Source organism: Acanthisitta chloris, unplaced genomic scaffold (genome assembly GCF_000695815.1).
Source record: "Acanthisitta chloris isolate BGI_N310 unplaced genomic scaffold, ASM69581v1 scaffold22799, whole genome shotgun sequence".
NCBI classification, from domain to species: Eukaryota; Metazoa; Chordata; class Aves; order Passeriformes; family Acanthisittidae; genus Acanthisitta; species Acanthisitta chloris.
Window position 1 is genome coordinate 1 of NW_008693436.1, and position 16,188 is coordinate 16,188.

At 42.7% G+C, this 16,188-nt stretch overlaps 1 protein-coding gene across 2 annotated transcripts in view; it reads left to right on the forward strand.

Moving 5' to 3' along the window:
* The first annotated feature begins 74 nt into the window (after positions 1–74).
* Positions 75–16,188, forward strand: part of GRB2 (growth factor receptor-bound protein 2) — a 42,922-nt gene continuing 26,808 nt past the window's right edge. Inside the window, exon 1 of one of the 2 annotated variants that reach the window (XM_009083081.1) lies at positions 75–225. In XM_009083081.1, coding sequence (XP_009081329.1) covers positions 148–225 — 78 coding nt within the window. In that variant the 5' untranslated portion in view covers positions 75–147. The remainder of the gene's footprint in view (positions 226–16,188) is intronic. The other variant, XM_009083082.1, reaches the window with a different exon arrangement.

Here is a 16,188-nt window from a genome sequence, read left to right on the forward strand (position 1 = left end):
TTCCTCCTCCTCCTCCTCCCCCTCCCCTAGGGCGGATCGTCCCCCGGCCTCGCTGTATGTGAGAGACGGAGCCGCCGCGGGAGCAGCGCAGGCTTCGGGAGCGCTTCCTGCCCCAGCGCCCGCAGCGCCGTGCGCGGCAGCCCCAGCATGGAAGCCATCGCCAAGTACGACTTCAAAGCCACCGCGGATGACGAGCTGAGCTTCAAGCGGGGAGATATCCTCAAGGTAAGCGGGCGGGGAGTTCCCTCTTCACCCCCAGGCTGCTCGGCTTCTCCTCCAGGCTCTTCCTGCCGGGCAGAGCTGACCCTCTCCTGGGTCCCCAGGGAACGCCATCTCCTTTCCATAGAGAACCTCCAGCTCTCCTCAATCCCAGACACACCTCTCCGCGAGCAGGAGAAGCTGTTTTGTCTCTCTGTTAACCATGCAGCTCTCCATTCTCCCTTCTGAGATTGGAATATTTGAACACTTAGTCATAAACACAGTAGCAAATAAGTACGAGATAATCTCTATACTGAATTCCCCTTTCTGAGAGGAAGCCTCATAAAGTAATCAAGATCAATTTGCTATGCCTTTCCTTTGCCTCCTGCCAAGGATTCCAATATCAAAGAACAGCGATTGGATTATTTCTCAGTAGATAATCTTTGAGCATCAGGCTGTCAAATATTGAAGCTGAGTTTTATCTTCAGTCCTGATGAACTCCAGTGATAAGCTTGTGGCTGAATATTTAATGGATCTGTGCAGATATAAGTGGATGTTGAAGTGCATTAGAAGAATTTTGGTCTATAGTTCTTTCAATATATCAAAGGCTTTTTAGGCTTCATCTTGACTATATTACTGGAATTTGAAAAATATTTGAATTTCTAAAACTTTAATAAAGCTGGACACAAAGAACAAGCCCCAGATTTTATTTGGGGGGAGGGTAAAATGCAAAAATCCATAGTGATTTGGCCTCAGTGAAGTGCAGCTCAGAGCTTTGTGGCTTCCAGACAATAAGAGTCATATTGCAGAATGTTTTCATGGAGTTCATTCAGAGTCACTGTCTCTCCATAAATGTTTCAGGTGGGTTTTACCTTCCTAATGTGATGTGTTTAGTCTTTAAGTGTTTTTAAGCTGGGTTTTTTGCTTTTTTTTCTAAAATGCTCTGAGCAGATACGGTTTTGAGAGGTGCCTATGCTGCAGATGTAAGGCTGTAACTGTGTGTGTGCTGACAAATCAAGTCCTGCAGACCTCAGTGGGATTACTCATCTGCTCAAAATTTTTGCCAGGGAAAGACTTGATTTTAACTATTTTAAGATAAGTTGGGAAAAACCAACCTCTGTGTATAAACCTAATAAATGTCTTTTATAGTTGATATTTCAGTGACACAACTGTGACTTTGTTAACAGTGTGTGGCCATCAAGAGAGAAAGGCTGCAAAATGTATCCTGCTTTGAGATTAATTTATAAAGTGATTGCATTTGTATGTGTCCTACACATCCCTGGCCATAATTGGCCTGAAAACTCCTTTTACACCTGTACACCTCAATGCCAATGTGTGTAAATTACCAGACTCTCTCCTTTGGCTGGTTTTAAGCATTTGAGACTGTCACAGTTTTAGAAGCTGCTGTTAGAATCTTGCATTTGTTTTTCTTAACTTGAGCTGTATTCTTCTCTTTTGGGTTACTACTAGCTGCCCTCAACTCTTAGAATGCATTTAAAGTAGAACACAGCTGAAGTCAGCTTGTAGAAAATGCTGAACAGGAAGGAAAAATGAAGTATAATGAAATACAGTTTATTTTAAAGCGTGTTCTTAAATGTTTTCACCTAGTTTGCTGTAGAAGTTTGCTGAAGTACATGAAAAAATGTCTTGTAAAATTTGCATCGACTAAAAATATTTTCTTCTCGAAGAATTAAAGGCAAAATATCTTATTTTAGGCTTTTAAAAGTTCAGTCTGTACCAAACCTCTTACAACTGCACACAGTGGCTGACAGTAAGATGTTCTGGAATCCTATCCACTTGATGTCATCCCACAGATACCAAATTTGTCACACTAATAGAAACATGGTGCTGTGTTTGCTGTTACACTGCATTGATAATTGTATTTTTCCTAGAGTACAGAGAGGGATTTTCCTACTCTACCCAGAACTTAGGCTGAACATTTCCTCAGAGCATTGATGGACAGTTCTTCAATCTGTATTTCCTTTTCTTTCAACTCATTTTCTGAAAATGTTTGTAAATTTTACATGTTACTTCATGGATGCATAAACTGAGTTATAGAAATGGTAAATTCCTCAAGATTATCACTAAAGTCAGTGGGAACTCCAGGAGTTTCAGGAATCCTTCAGCACAGTTGAGCTGAGTTGGGTGCAGCATGGTAAGATTCACTGTCTATAGCTGGAAAATTTCAGGCAAATAAGCCAAAACCAGTTAGAGTTGTCACAGTTCACTAGAAGTGACAAACTTCTGTGGCACTTGGTCATTTCGAAAGTCTGTTTTGCTTCGAATGAGTTTCAGGTTGTGGAAATTACTTTCCAGCTGCCATGCCAGATCTGTTTGTTACTGCTCTGCCCATGACTGAGAAATCTCAGGGTATCCCAGTCATGTGCCTCATGTGATCTCTCTTACTAACCAGGTCAATCCTCCTGTCCTCAAATGAATTGGGAAGAGAAATCAACTTCTAACATGTCAAATGCACCTTCAGTCTTCAGTGTCCCTTGCTGAGGGACACGTGTCACTGGAAGGGGAGTGAACACTTTAGATGTGAGTCACCTGTCATGATGTACCTCCAGAGAGCCACGTTAGTCTGGTGGCATATGGATGGCAAAGGATTGTTCTGCTGCAGAGTGTTGTGCCTTGGCCACACAAAGGAAAGAACAAAATCTCTGAGGCTTTAATTCCCACTCCTTGGAAGTTGCTCTTTGTGGGGAGGGAAGGCAGAGATGCCCAGTCTGACTGCTCTGATCTCAGCAGATAACTTGCCTATGATGTCATGTGCCATTACTGCTGCATACCCACAGATTTGGGACCTGATTGAACAGCACTTGAACTGTAGCCATTAAGCTGGTTGTTAGTAATCTTGTGGCTGGTTTCCAAAAGTAAGTGAAGATAGTTGACCTTTGGCTTGCAATTGTAAGACAGCTGAGTGAAGAGGAAAAGTGCTTGGCCTTTTTTTTTTCTTTTTTTTCTTTTGTGGGCACTACAAGGTAAAAGCTGCTTCTGTGATTTTTGTAACCCTGTCAGCACAGTGGGTCCCTTTACCCCGTGCTCAGTGGCTCTGTAGCAGTGTGTGGTGCTAAAGTTCAGGAGATGCTCACTGACAGCTTGCTCTACACTTTAAATACTCTAAATACTACTTGCTGAGCCTTTCCCAAAGAAAGGCAAGATTGCTGCTTCCTTCTGTGTCTTCTGAGTGCAGCACAGTGCTGCATCTCTTGGGATCACTGCTCTTCTGTGCTGATGGTTATTTTACAAGAACTGTTTGGTGCCTGGAGTCTTACTGTGTGGGTGAAGGTGTCCTGTTAGTTAGAAAAGTAAGATAAGGAAACTGAGGAATTCCCACTTGAAGTATTGATTTACTGTTTTTCACTTGTTTTTCACAGTTGCCCTGACGCTTTTACTGCCTTCTCCCTTTTCACTTGCTGTATTTATTGAAGTTGGGAGTAGTTAACTCCAGTCTGTCTATATTTGTTACTCAGGTTTTATGTCCTCCAAAACTATTGGCTTTTGTACAAATATCCAGATCTAAAGTGTGCTGATACTTGCTGGTGCTTTGGCAGGAACCAGGGGGAGAAGAGAGAAGAAAAATCACTCTTCTTTTGTCATCTTAATGTAATTTCTTTTCTCTTCCTAACCTCGTGGGAAGTGTACAGTTAATGCCATGGTGCTCTGAGAACCATCTCTGCATGGTTAATGCAGAAGCATTAAACATACTAATGAATATCTTGAATGTTACAACTGTTTTGAGTTGTTTTTTTTAAACTCTAGACCACTGCTCCATTTCCTCTTTCTCCTTCTGGTGTCGGGTTGGGGCATAGCTGCAAAGTGATCTTCTGAATAAGTTCCTGTTTGCAGCAGTTGTCAGCACAAGTAATTCAGGGGCACTTAGAGATTGTTTTTATGAATAAAATCATTCAGGTGGTGTTTTAAGGCCATCAGCTTTTATTTTGAGGTTTCACTTCTGTGTGACACACAAACCAGCTTCCCTCTATGCCAAAAGAAGGATTTCCTTGATAGGATTTTGATCGCTTGACAGTTTTGTTCAACAAAGTCAAGATTATTTTCCCAACTCTGATCATACACTGACAGTCACTACAGGTTGTGTCCGTGTGACTGTTTCTAACCACACTTTGTTTCTTTCTGTCAGCCTTTAAGAGGATTGAGTGTTTGCAAACAGTTGATGCTGAGGTGGCATTTTCAGTTCCTGCATGAAAACCATTTTTCTGTGTCAGGATACAGTGGAGCAGTTGAGAGTGGAGGGAGCAGTATGATAAATGAGGGGAGCAGAGTCTCCCTTCTGCTCTTTCCCATGTCATGGTGTCTGTGCTAGAGAACAGAAATTCATGGCTTGGTGAAGAGTAGTGTGAAGATTTTCCCTGTTTTGGGTGAAATTGTCTTCTCTCATCTTTCTGACACTCATCCCTTCCTTACAGACCTCCTCCATCTTTCCCCATTTTTTGTAAGGGGATGAACTCAGTGTGGTCTTGATGATTTCTGTGAATGCTGATCTAATGAGTCAGACAAATTGCACACCGAATGCTTTGTAGTGAAATAGGTCAAATATTAGAACAGGTTGCCCAGAAAAGTCGTGGAATCCCCATCCTTGGAGATACCCAGCCAAGTCCCTGAGCACTCTGATCTAATTAGAGCTATTGCTCTGAGCAGGAGGATGGATTGGGTGACTTCCAGAGGCCCTTCCAACCTGTACTGTGCTGTGACTTAACTGTAAGTGGCAGTTCTGCTGTACGTGATGATTGAGTTGTAAAGGTGCATTTAGGTCATGCTCCTTGGCTGGTGGCCTTGAATTAAGAGGGTATTTGTCTTTGATATGTGATCAATATTGCAGTCTAAGAAGACAAAACTGTCAGAACATTAGAGAGGCACATAAACACAAGTACAGTTATCTGGAATGTCGTTGATTTGACACCCTGGCAACTGCAGATCTCTGTCACAAAGAGATGCTGTGAGAGGTTGCATTCTCCTGCTCTGCCCAGCTCTTCAGTGCCTTTAATTTTTTAGTGCAAACCTGTCAAAGATTGTTGTTCTTGTGTGTGATAGTAATCTGAAGGAGAGTTGTGTTCCATTAACCAACTTTTCTGGGCATCAGGCTGAAGGGGGTGGGAAGGGGCTACCTCACCTCCACGAGGTGTGTGCCCAAAAAAGAAAACACATTCTGTGTTTGCAAATATCTTGGAGCAGGACTGTGTTGCTGAAGGGGTTTCTGTGCAGTATAAATAAGGAGTATTCCAGACTGAAAGTGTAAAGTAGACTTTGCAAAGCAAAGAGTAAACAAATTCCTCCTTAAAAACAGCATCTGTGTTTTTATTTAGAAGTTCTTTGTGATGATTTAAACTTGTCACTGAAAGCAGAGAAGGATGAGCTCTTGTGAGCTGTGTGTACCTGAAGGCTGCTGGAGTTCTGAATGCCAGAGAAGATGCTGATTAAAGCTAGCTCAGCTCAGCTGATTTTGTTCTTTTGCCGTAGCATGTAATGCACACTGATAACCAGGGAGAAGGTGCTAATTGAAGCTCATCTGCCTTTTGCCAGTCTAATGAAGTGCTGTTACAGCTTCTCTGTGAGGTCCAACTTCTCATACTCTGAGTGTGACAGACTTCTGACAAGTGTTAGCATAGATATAGCAGCAAATCAGGGTTTTGGCTTGATAAATTATGTAACTGCTTTGTCCAACCTGTGTGTCAAACTGCAACCAACATGATGTGCTTTTGGGTTTATTTACTGGCAGCACAAAATGTCACCTCTCCTCCTTGGTTCAGGGGTGTTTCTCTCATATGAGCTGTGGTTAGGGATTGCCTGAGAATTTCAGATCAAACCCAGGTGTTCATGAACTAACTTTGATTTCATTTTTTTAAAAAATCAGACTGGTAAAAGTTTGATCCCAGCTAGGGGGAGAAAAGAGGGATCATGACTTCCAGTGGCATGTGTAAAGGATTGGGAGCGTATTTCTAGTTTTTCAGTTCCTGTGCAAAGCTCAGCTAACTGGGGGAAGAGGAGGAGGAGGGATCCTATCCTGTTCATAGTGAAATTCAGATTTTTCTGGTTTCTCTCTATAATCAATAAGGATCCAACTAAGCAAGGGGAGACAAGGAATGCAGTTTGTCTGTGTAGAGCTCAGCCTAACATAAGCAGAGATCTGTATAACCTCATGCTAAAATTCCTTGTGCTTTCAAGTTGCTGTTGGCTGTATACCAGAAATCAATAACTAAAGCCTAAACCTCAGGGGAAAAAAGTGCTGAACTAATTCTATTTCTTTGAAAGTGAAAGAAAGTTAGGCATTAGTGCCCTAACAACACTGGAACAAATATATCTTCTAATCTCACATTGAGCAAAAGGGGAATGTAACTTACCAAACCTGATGAATTTTACAGTAGAAATCTAAACCAGAAGAACTACTAAAGATAACATTTGGGTGTTTTCACAATTTGCTGTGAGACTGAGCTGTTGTATTAATATGAGCTCTTATCCTGCTGCTGGCAGATTTCCATACTGAACTTGCTGTTTGTCTCTGAATTAAAACTCGTGCTAAATTTTGTATAATTCTATTTATGTGTGTCTTGAAAGCTTTGAAAAATCAAAGCTAGTTCTAGAACCATAACAATAAACAACTTGCAAAAATCCAAACACACATCCCTACCCCCCCAAAAAAACCCCTTATTTAAAGCCATTCTCCTAACAGGCATCAGCAAAGAGTTGGACAACACGTGTGAGCTGGCTGAGATGAGTTCGGTTTGGGTTTTTCCTGTGAGTGTGTGTGTGGTGTCACCTTGATTGTGGTCTGTGGTGTTGAATTGCAGGATGTCCTTTGCTGGTGTGTGACACCAAAGGGTTGTTTTAGCTGTAAGAAGTGAGAGGTGCCTCTCATACCTCTGCACAGAGGTCTGTGGGTATGTCTGCACTGCACAGCCAAGAGATGGGACTGGATCTCCTGTAGTTATAGCCAGGCTCACTTTGAGGTAGCTGCAGAAATGATAGCCACATTATGGGATTCAGCATGATTTCCAGAACTCACAGGGGACTCTGGATGAATTTTTCACCTGTGTTAGTTGATGTCTGAGCTACTCTGGAGGTCTTAATTAGCAAAGGATAAGCCTATTTCCTTCCTCACCCCCTGCCCTCCTCTGCTTCTCTCAGTGCTGGTGGGATGGTTGCTAGCCAGAGAGGTGGAGCTGTGAGTTGGGAATGGAATATTTGCATAGAAAAATGACCAAGGTCACCATTTGTTCTGTCTCTGGTGCCCAGTCCTAGAGACACAGAAATGGAGTCTGTGTAGTAATCTGTTTCACTGGGGCACTGGGTCTCAAGGTTTGTTTTTTTTTTTGCTTGCTTTATTTAGCAGTTTGTTAGGGAAGCTGCCTTTGATCTCTGTCATTTCCAGTTTTCTCTGAAAATTCTCTCAAATTCGAAATGGAGATGAGTAGGTGACTTGTATGTGCTCTGCATTTCCAGGCCGATCAGCACAGCGATAACTGCAGCAGTTTGATACACGAGTTCTTATCGGCAGCTTTATCCCACAGCTGTTCTTGCTCTTTCATTTCCTCTGCTGGCCCTGCAGTGGCAGTTAATGTTATCTCCCAGGCTGGGCAAACACCAGGGACTGGAATATGCATGGGGAAGTAAGTGTCTTTTTTAGATGCTTTGGGCCTTGGGAGAGAAAATAGGATAGCAGAATAGTTTCTATGGGTTTAGGGGTGGATTGTTTCTTTTTTTTTCCTTATCTGCAGTGTGGGGAATGCTGTACAAAGCTGTTTCTTTGCTTCAGATAGCCAGATCTTTTTAGACAGACCCACAGCGTTGTCCATCTCGATCTGTCAAGCTTCAGGCTGTCCTTGTTTGTCACCTTCCAGGCTCACGTGCTGTTGCTGTGTATTTAAAGCACCGTGTGAGTGACACATGCCTTCAACTCTGAAGACATCTTGTAACACCTCCTAAGAGTAGGTGTTCAGATGGAACAGAATTGTGAAGCAGACTGTCACAGTGGAGCCTGAACTTGTTCCCATGGCTTGTGTGCATGATTGGTGCCACCATCTGACAACTCAAGTGAGAATTGGTTTAACAAACTTAATGTGTGTTTCTTCATGGTGACATGTGCTAAACACATGGGGCTGTACAGCTGAGCTCTCATGGAGCAAAATGTGAACTGACAGTCTCCAAAACTGCTCATGAAGCTTATTTTTAGGATATTTATTATATTCCCAATTCCCAGATGCTGCTCTACAATACTTCCTGATTAGTTACTAGATGCAGCTGAAATTTGCATTTTAAATGGTTGTGTTCATAATTTTCCTCAGCCTGTATTTCTCTCTTTACAAAAAGAATAGTGTTTTTCTCTAGATACTGAATAAAAACCCATTTAAAAAAATGTCTTAAATGTCTTCAAGAGCCTAAGAGGCTTTTTATCCCCTTAAGGAGTGATTGCTCCCTTGAATTTCTGTACCTGATCTTGGATCCTTTTGTCTCTGACTGTTTGAGGTTGTGAAAGCAAATAAGACCCTCCTGGTACTGAGGATTCCTCAGATCAGTTGGGGTTTGATCCCATGGTGGCAGGTCAGGGCAGTGACTGGAATAAGGCAAAAGTTTGTAACAGCTACTTGAACCTAGGAAGTCCATTGTCAGCCTCTGTGGGGTAATTAATTTAGAATTGTGATGTTCAAAGGCTACTGCCCTTTATAAATAAAATATAAGAAGAGAATCCTTAGCAGAGTAGATTTATTCCGTTTGTACCTGCTGGAGTTAGCTCCTTTGCATGTGTTCGTGCCAGGCTGCACGCTCTGTTGGGAGCTGCATGTTGGCTCCACTGCAGCTGGACCTCGTGCAGAGAGCAGAAAGCACTTCTTTTCCAGTTCAGCTCAACTGTAATTACACTGTTAGTCTCTGAAACCTCTTATTTAAATAATTTGTCTCTGGAATTCATGCTTTCTGCATCGAGCCAACCTACTTCTTGCTCTGACTTGTACTAAAACTCTACAGGTTTACATGTGGAGGGGAAAGGAAAAAAATAAAAAAGTGCTGCTGTTATGCAAAATTGTTTCCCTTTGGAGGAAAGGGGGGAATTCTTCATGAGTTATGTATGAGCCAGCAGGTTCCACTAATCACAGCAGCTCTGCTAGTGCAGGAGACTTGTGGTCTAAGCTAGTCAGCCCTTTGGTTTGTGAGAAATTGGCACAAAATTTTCAACTCCTGCTGGGCTCGAGTAGGTTTTTCCATCAGAAGTCCTTATTGCAGTCAAATCTGGAGTATTCTTTTGTTACCTGCACTTCTTTAGCAGAACTATGAAAATGGTATTTTAACCATTTGATCTTTTACTTTCTGCTGTTAGCAACAGATTATGGTCTGCTTGGACAGGGCTGTGCTTAGATTCCTGGTCTAAGTGAATTTATTTTAGAATAAAGAGGAGGATTTTAGGCTGCAGAATTGTGTATCTTTTGTGAGTTCCTCTGGAAAATCTGCCATTTTTACTTAAGAGGTCCCTATGCAGTTCAGGTCTTGTGGTCTAAGCTTTACTACTATTGGAGGCATAACTAATCAGGGAAAATGCCCAAATTCTTGGGGCAGAAGCAAACGAGCTCAAAGTGTGTCCTGCAGTTGCAGAAGAAGGGAAGGAACAAACGCAAGGAGGAAGTCAAGGCCATGATGGAGACAAGGACAAGGAAGACTTTTAAATGTGAAATTGGGCATTTAAAATGATGTTTTTCCCAGCTTTGCCTTCACACAATGCTTGAGTTTTGGTGACATGAACATCAGCGTGACAATCATGCCTTGCTCAGGCAATATCAGGAAAACCTGCTGTGCATCTATTCCATGGCTAAAGTTTGTGTCTCTATGATGTTTTGCATGTCCTCACAGAATAGTTTGACAAGACATATCCTTAACCCTGGAAGTGCTAAAGCATGGGTGGCAGTTCAGCTCTGCTGACTGCTGGAATGGAGGAAGCAGAAGTTGTTTCTGCTTCCTCCTTGTCTTCACTTCTGTCCTTATTTCTTAAAATACATCTTGCACCAACGCCTCTGCCCTGTGTCTCGTGAAACTGCAGGGTGTCAGAGACACAGTGGATTCGTCTGTTCTGACTATTTGTCCCAGGGTACTTTCCTCCTGCCTTGAGCTGTCTTGACACTTCCTTACTCCTTAGCAGGAAGTGATACATTCCTCATTTTTTTTTCTCCTGAAAAAAAGAGCTTGAGTGTCCCGTGCTCTCGGCCAGGATGGACAGATGAAGAGCTGTTGTGACCCTCTCTAGAATCATAGAATTATTTCGGTTGGAAAAGACCTCAAAGATCATTGAGTCCAGCCTTCCTACTTAGGAAAACTCAGATTGAAGCTAACAACTTTCTCTCCAGGGTCACAAAAAGTAGAGATAAGCAAAGTGATTATAGTTGACCCACATTTCCTGGCAACCACCCCTTCCCTTTATGGCTACTCATGTCTGGAAATCTCTCAACCTGTTACCTTTGCTCTGTTTGGGTAATGTAAAAACGAAGAGCAGAAGCAAAAAGAGGCTCCCAGTGTTTCTATAAACTTTGTTGAGCTTTCTTTTCTCTGAAAAGCTTGTGTTTCAGTCCACCTGCCTCTTGTTTGGATTACAAACACCTGCACGATGTCGCAGTGAGATTAGAGACACTGCTGATGCTATTTGCATTATGAGTAATAAGTTCCCCCTAAAGCTTGTTTGTGGAGAAGAAAGATTATTTTTAACTTTGAGAAGAGGCTGAGGTTATTGAACACAGAGCAAGATGCTGGTGAAAGAGCTGCTCTGCAGTCTGATCAGCTGCTGAAAACTGCCCATGGGTGACTTACAGGAGCTGCAGGTTAGCATTCTGTTGAGGTGTCTGAGCTGCCCCACAAGGGTTTCATTCTCGACCCTTTGGGGGTTTTGGTTGTGTTTTTCCTCACATCTGTTATTTTGCATGTTGCATTTAATCTGACGTTTATCACTTGGTCTTTTAGTATTGAAAGGTATCAGTGCAACCGATGAATTTTAAAGTTTGGGTACACTTAATCACTGTCTTGATGAACTTTGCCACTGCTGAAGTTGCAGCCAGTCCTGGGATCCTGTGGCACAGCCTCCCTGCACTGACCCTTTGGCTTCCATGGTAACCTCCTATCAAGCCACATGGGGCACAGGGTCCCTGTGCTGTTAACGAGTACTTTTGTGGAAAAGAGTAGCCAAAAGCCTGAGTTGTTGGTTTTAAAATGAAACATCCCACACAGAACCTTGAAAAGCCTTGCAACTGTTCCAGTTTATCTCAATGAGTGATTCATCTGTCGTCTATATGGAGTTATATTTTTGTTCTCTCTTGCCACTGATTAAGTGGAGGTCTGAGGTGAAGATTGCTTTTTGCTTTTATAGCTCTGCCAGAAGAGCTCAGCCTCCAAGCAGCTGCCTGAGTCCTCTTAATTGGATAGCTGAATTTCCAGGGAGGTTTTATGGCTGTGTCCTGGCAGTATTGCTGCAAACCAGCTGGGACCAACTGGCATCTGTTGTGGTGCAAGAGATGTGTTTTAATATCTTTAGACAAGGCCTGATCCTGGTTTGTGAGTACATCACTGAAACAGCTTCCACACATTGAGGTCTTCCCAGAACTCCACTTTTGAGGAAGTTTTTGACTGCATCCAGGCTAATGCATGGTCTAAAAATCCCGTTGTGTTGTGTAGGAACGATTGACCCTTTGTCAGGGCCCTGGGGGGAGTTTTTTGTGGTCAAGCTATTGATCTCCTGATTGGAATCTCCCAGTAAGGGAGAGTTTTAGTGCCTTAGCTTTTACTGAGACTTACAATGGAGATATTGTGCTACTATAATGTACTTGGGAGCTCAGAATTGGTCTGTGGTCAAATAATATACCCTAGGGTGTCAGTGACCTGCATTCTGATATCCCTTCCAGGTTATTGCAGCGGAGCCATAACGAGTTCTATTCTTGTTTTAATTTGTTCTTGACCTGGAACAGTTCTTCTAATTTGAGACACTAATTAGGAGATGGTTTTAGTTATCTCTGATCTTTTCAGTAAAGAATTTTGTGCCTCAGCTGTCTTAACTTTAAGATTCTGGAGCAAGTTACTGCTTTTGGCACTTAGTATCTGCATTTCTGCATTATTCATACAAGAAGGCTCTTTGATTTTTTTTTTCCTTATTGCCCATAAGCCAAGAGAGCAGCAATAGACTTTGCTTGCAGAGATTGCTGGTGTTTCTAATAGTATGTTCCATTAAAAAAAAAAGAGGCAGCATTTCTCAGTTTCCTATTTCTCTGTTCCTCTGAGATATTTTAAGTCGTGCATCTTTTTAAATTGAAGAAATTATTCCTGTATTAGGATACTGGTTTTCTTCCTGACCTTGAGCTACTTTGGGCAAGTGTTTCTTATCCCAGCCCATATGATACTGAGCTGTTGGAGGCTCAGTCTGTTAAAGACACAAAGTTCTACTCAACGTTGTGTGAGTAAATTCCATTTAAATGCTTTATTTTCCTTTTGTGGAGAGAATTAGACATGAACAAATGCTATTTTATTAGCTCAGAAGTGAAAGAGGAACTTAATTACACAAGGGGTTTTCTTTTTAAGCATCACTTTGACGTGCAGATGTTGCTCCCTTTTTTTTTTTAATGCTTCTCATTTTCCCCTCTCTCCTCCCCTCTGGGGTGTAATTCAGAAGTTTCCTTTCAGTAAGCCCCACAGCTGTGGATTAGGACTTTTCCTGAGGTAGAACAGAAGTTAAATTTGCTTTGGAGTTCTTGGGCCTTGCACTTTGCTGGTTTCAGTCAGAGCAGGAACAGTGTTTTGTCGCTGCGATGAGTGTGTGTCACAGGCCACCAGCAGCTCCCTGGCACATGCAGTCCTTGCTGCACTGTGATTGTCTTTCCTTCTTCTTTTCAGAAGAGTTATTGGTGTCTTTCCACTTTTTGCCATTCATAATCATAGAATAGAATCATAGACTCATAGAATTTAGGGGTTGTAACGGACCTTACAGATCATTCAGCCCCAACCCCCTGCCCTGGGCAGGGACACCTCCCACCAGAGCAGGTTGCTCAAGGCTCATCCAGCAAGGCCTTGAACACTGCCAGGGTTGGGACAGCCACAGCCTCCCTGGGCAACCTGTGCCAGTGTCTCACCACCCTCACAGGGAAAAGCTTTCTTCTCACCTCCAACCTACACTTCCTCTCCTTCAATTTGAACCCATTACCCCTTATTTGCAGCTCATAACACAGAGTCCCTCTCTGGCTCCTTGTAGGCCCTTCAGAGGTTGAAAAGTTGCTCTGAAGTCTCCACACAACCTTCTCTTCTGCAGGCTGAACAGCCCCAACTCCCTCAGCCTGTCCTCACAGGGGAGATGCTCCAGTCCTCATATCAACCTTGTGGCCTCCTCTGGACCTGCTCCAACAGTTCCATGTCCTTCTGATGCTGAGGACACCAGAACTAGACTTCTGGCATTCCAGATTGGCCTCTTTTGAAGTTTGATGTAGGCCCTTTAGTTTTGATAGCTTTTGTTGGTTTAAAGGAATGATCCTTACCTTTGCCATCTGATTCCATGTTTATGGCTCAGATGTCCTTCTCCAGCTCCTCTCTGTATCAGCAGTTACCAAAGCACATTCTTTTCCCAGTCTCCTGAGGAATGTGTATTTTTACAGGCTCTGGTGGGGGTGTTTTCTTTTCTCTTTGAAAGGCTCATCTTTCCTGTTTGGCCAGAAGTTCTTGGGCTCTTTATGGTTAAATTGAGGCCATTGTGATTCCAAAATTTGTTATTCCAACTTTATGAGTACAGAATTGTGGGTGTTTCATTCTGTATCCTATCGGTTCTCTAGAAATTGAACCATAATTTAATGATGAGTTTGGAGAAGAAAGAAAAATGGATTAGTGTTACAGTGAATCAGCACTGAGTTAACTAAGGCCTGTTGTGTCCTAAAAATAGGCTACACTTAAATGTCATTAAAAGCTTTCTGGGATATAATAGTTCATTATCCCACAGCAGACTGAAAACAGTCATACATTTCTTCTGAAAGTTATCAACATGAGACATTGGTACACCAACCCCACTCTGTTTTTAGAGAACTTGGTGTGTTTGCCATGTTGGGGTTTGCATATGCTGAAGGCAGAAGTTGCTGGGAAAGCACTGAGGAGGCTTTGTGCAGGAATGGAATATTGGCAGTTGTGTAACAGCTGGGACTGATGGTGGCTAAGGGTTTTTCCCAAGTCTTCCTAATTAAATTACAGAGGATACAATGCTAAGAATATTGACATACAAGTTGTATCCCTCATGATCAAAGAGGTAAGGAAACCTGGAAAAGAAATGAAGGATTTATAACTGGAACAAACTGTTTGGGGAACTTAGATAACTGAGCATAACCAGTTGGTGCAGTTTGGTTTTAAAGTTGTTAGAGCTATTTCTCACAACAACCTGTGAAGCAAAGTTGTGATTAAATGTATTTTCACAAAGGTTATTTAGCTGCAAAATCCTCTGAAATCCGTTTTTTTACTGTGTGATTATATTTGTTTTATCTAATGTCTTTGCCTTGCGAAGTGGTTTTTTTTGCAACTGGAGTTTGCTTCTTGCAGGCCCAGAAGTTTTGAATTTGGAGTGTACCTCCTGTCTCTGGCAAACAAAGGTCTTTCAGTATATTTGTTACTTGAAATCTTTCTCGTAGCCGAATCTGGACAGGTGCAAATGGCCAGAGCTGCACCTCCTAACAACCTCCAGAGGTGGCTTGAACAGCCTGTGACAATGGACTGTTTGAACTGTCTTTGAACTTCGGATTATTAGTGCAACACCAGCATAATCCTGGTTAGGGATTATTTGTTGGTTTTAAACCAACCAGGTTGCTTGGGGTTTTTGTTTGGTGTCTTTTGAAGTATGACTGATCTGTTGGGGGCTGTGCCCATCCCTGGAAACAGAGATGCAAGGAAACAGCAATGTGCCATCTCAGGCCTTAAAAAGCAAGTCCCCCAAAAAGCTCCTTCCATCAAAGGGCCTCTTTACTATCCTCTCCCTCTCCCTCATTCGGTGTTACGTGGGCAGGAAAATCACTGGTGCTAATGTCATGTTGTACTGTAAGGCTGAATCTCATTTCTTCAGGTTTGGTGTTCTGTGTGATGAGATTGGAGACATTCTGGGAGAGGTTTATAAGTGGACATAATGTTCTGGAGCTGGTGGTGCAAACTGCATTCAGTGTGCCTGGTCTGGTCTGTGCACTGACACTCTCAGGGAGGTTTGCTGGCTCTGTGTGTTTGCATTATGCAAATGTGACAGCAGTGAGTCAGATGATATTCAACGTTCGCATCAAACCATTTGCAAGTGTCTTCCTCTTGTGTGTGTGTCCCACTAGTGAGGAAGTCAGGGCAGCTTCACAGTTACCAGAAAACAAGAAGTGTTCCCATTTCTCTTGAAGATTCTCACTCTGAAGATCAGCCAAACTTAAGCACCTGTACATTTCCTCTTCAATTCAAGATGTTACTAGACAATAAGTCCGTAAAAATAGATAAATAAACGTTATCAATCAATAACAGACTGATTAAAATCCTCACTATACAGCTGATAAATTTTGCTGCAGTTCCTTAGCAGTAAATTAGTGGTTTAGGTGCCTTAAATGGTGTTTATGCTGTGGAAAACTGAGCTTTTATGTCATAGAATCATAGAATCAACCAGGTTGGAAAAGACTTCCAAGATCCAACCCTACCGTGGTTACTAGACCATGGCACCAAGTGCCACATCCAGTCTCAGCTTGAAAACCTCCAGGGATGGTGAATCCACCACCTCCCTGGGCAGCACATTCCAATGCCTGAGCACTCTCTCCTTAAAAAAATCTCTTCCTAATATCCAACCTAACCCTCCCCTGGCAGAGCTTGAGTTTGTGCCCTCTTGTCCTGCTGCTGGTTGCCTGGGAGAAGAGACCAACCCCCACCTGACTCCAACCTCCTGTCAGGGAGTTGCAGAGGGTGCTAAGGTCTCCCCTGAGCCTCCTCTTCTCCAGGCTGAACACCCCCAGCTCCCTCAGCCTC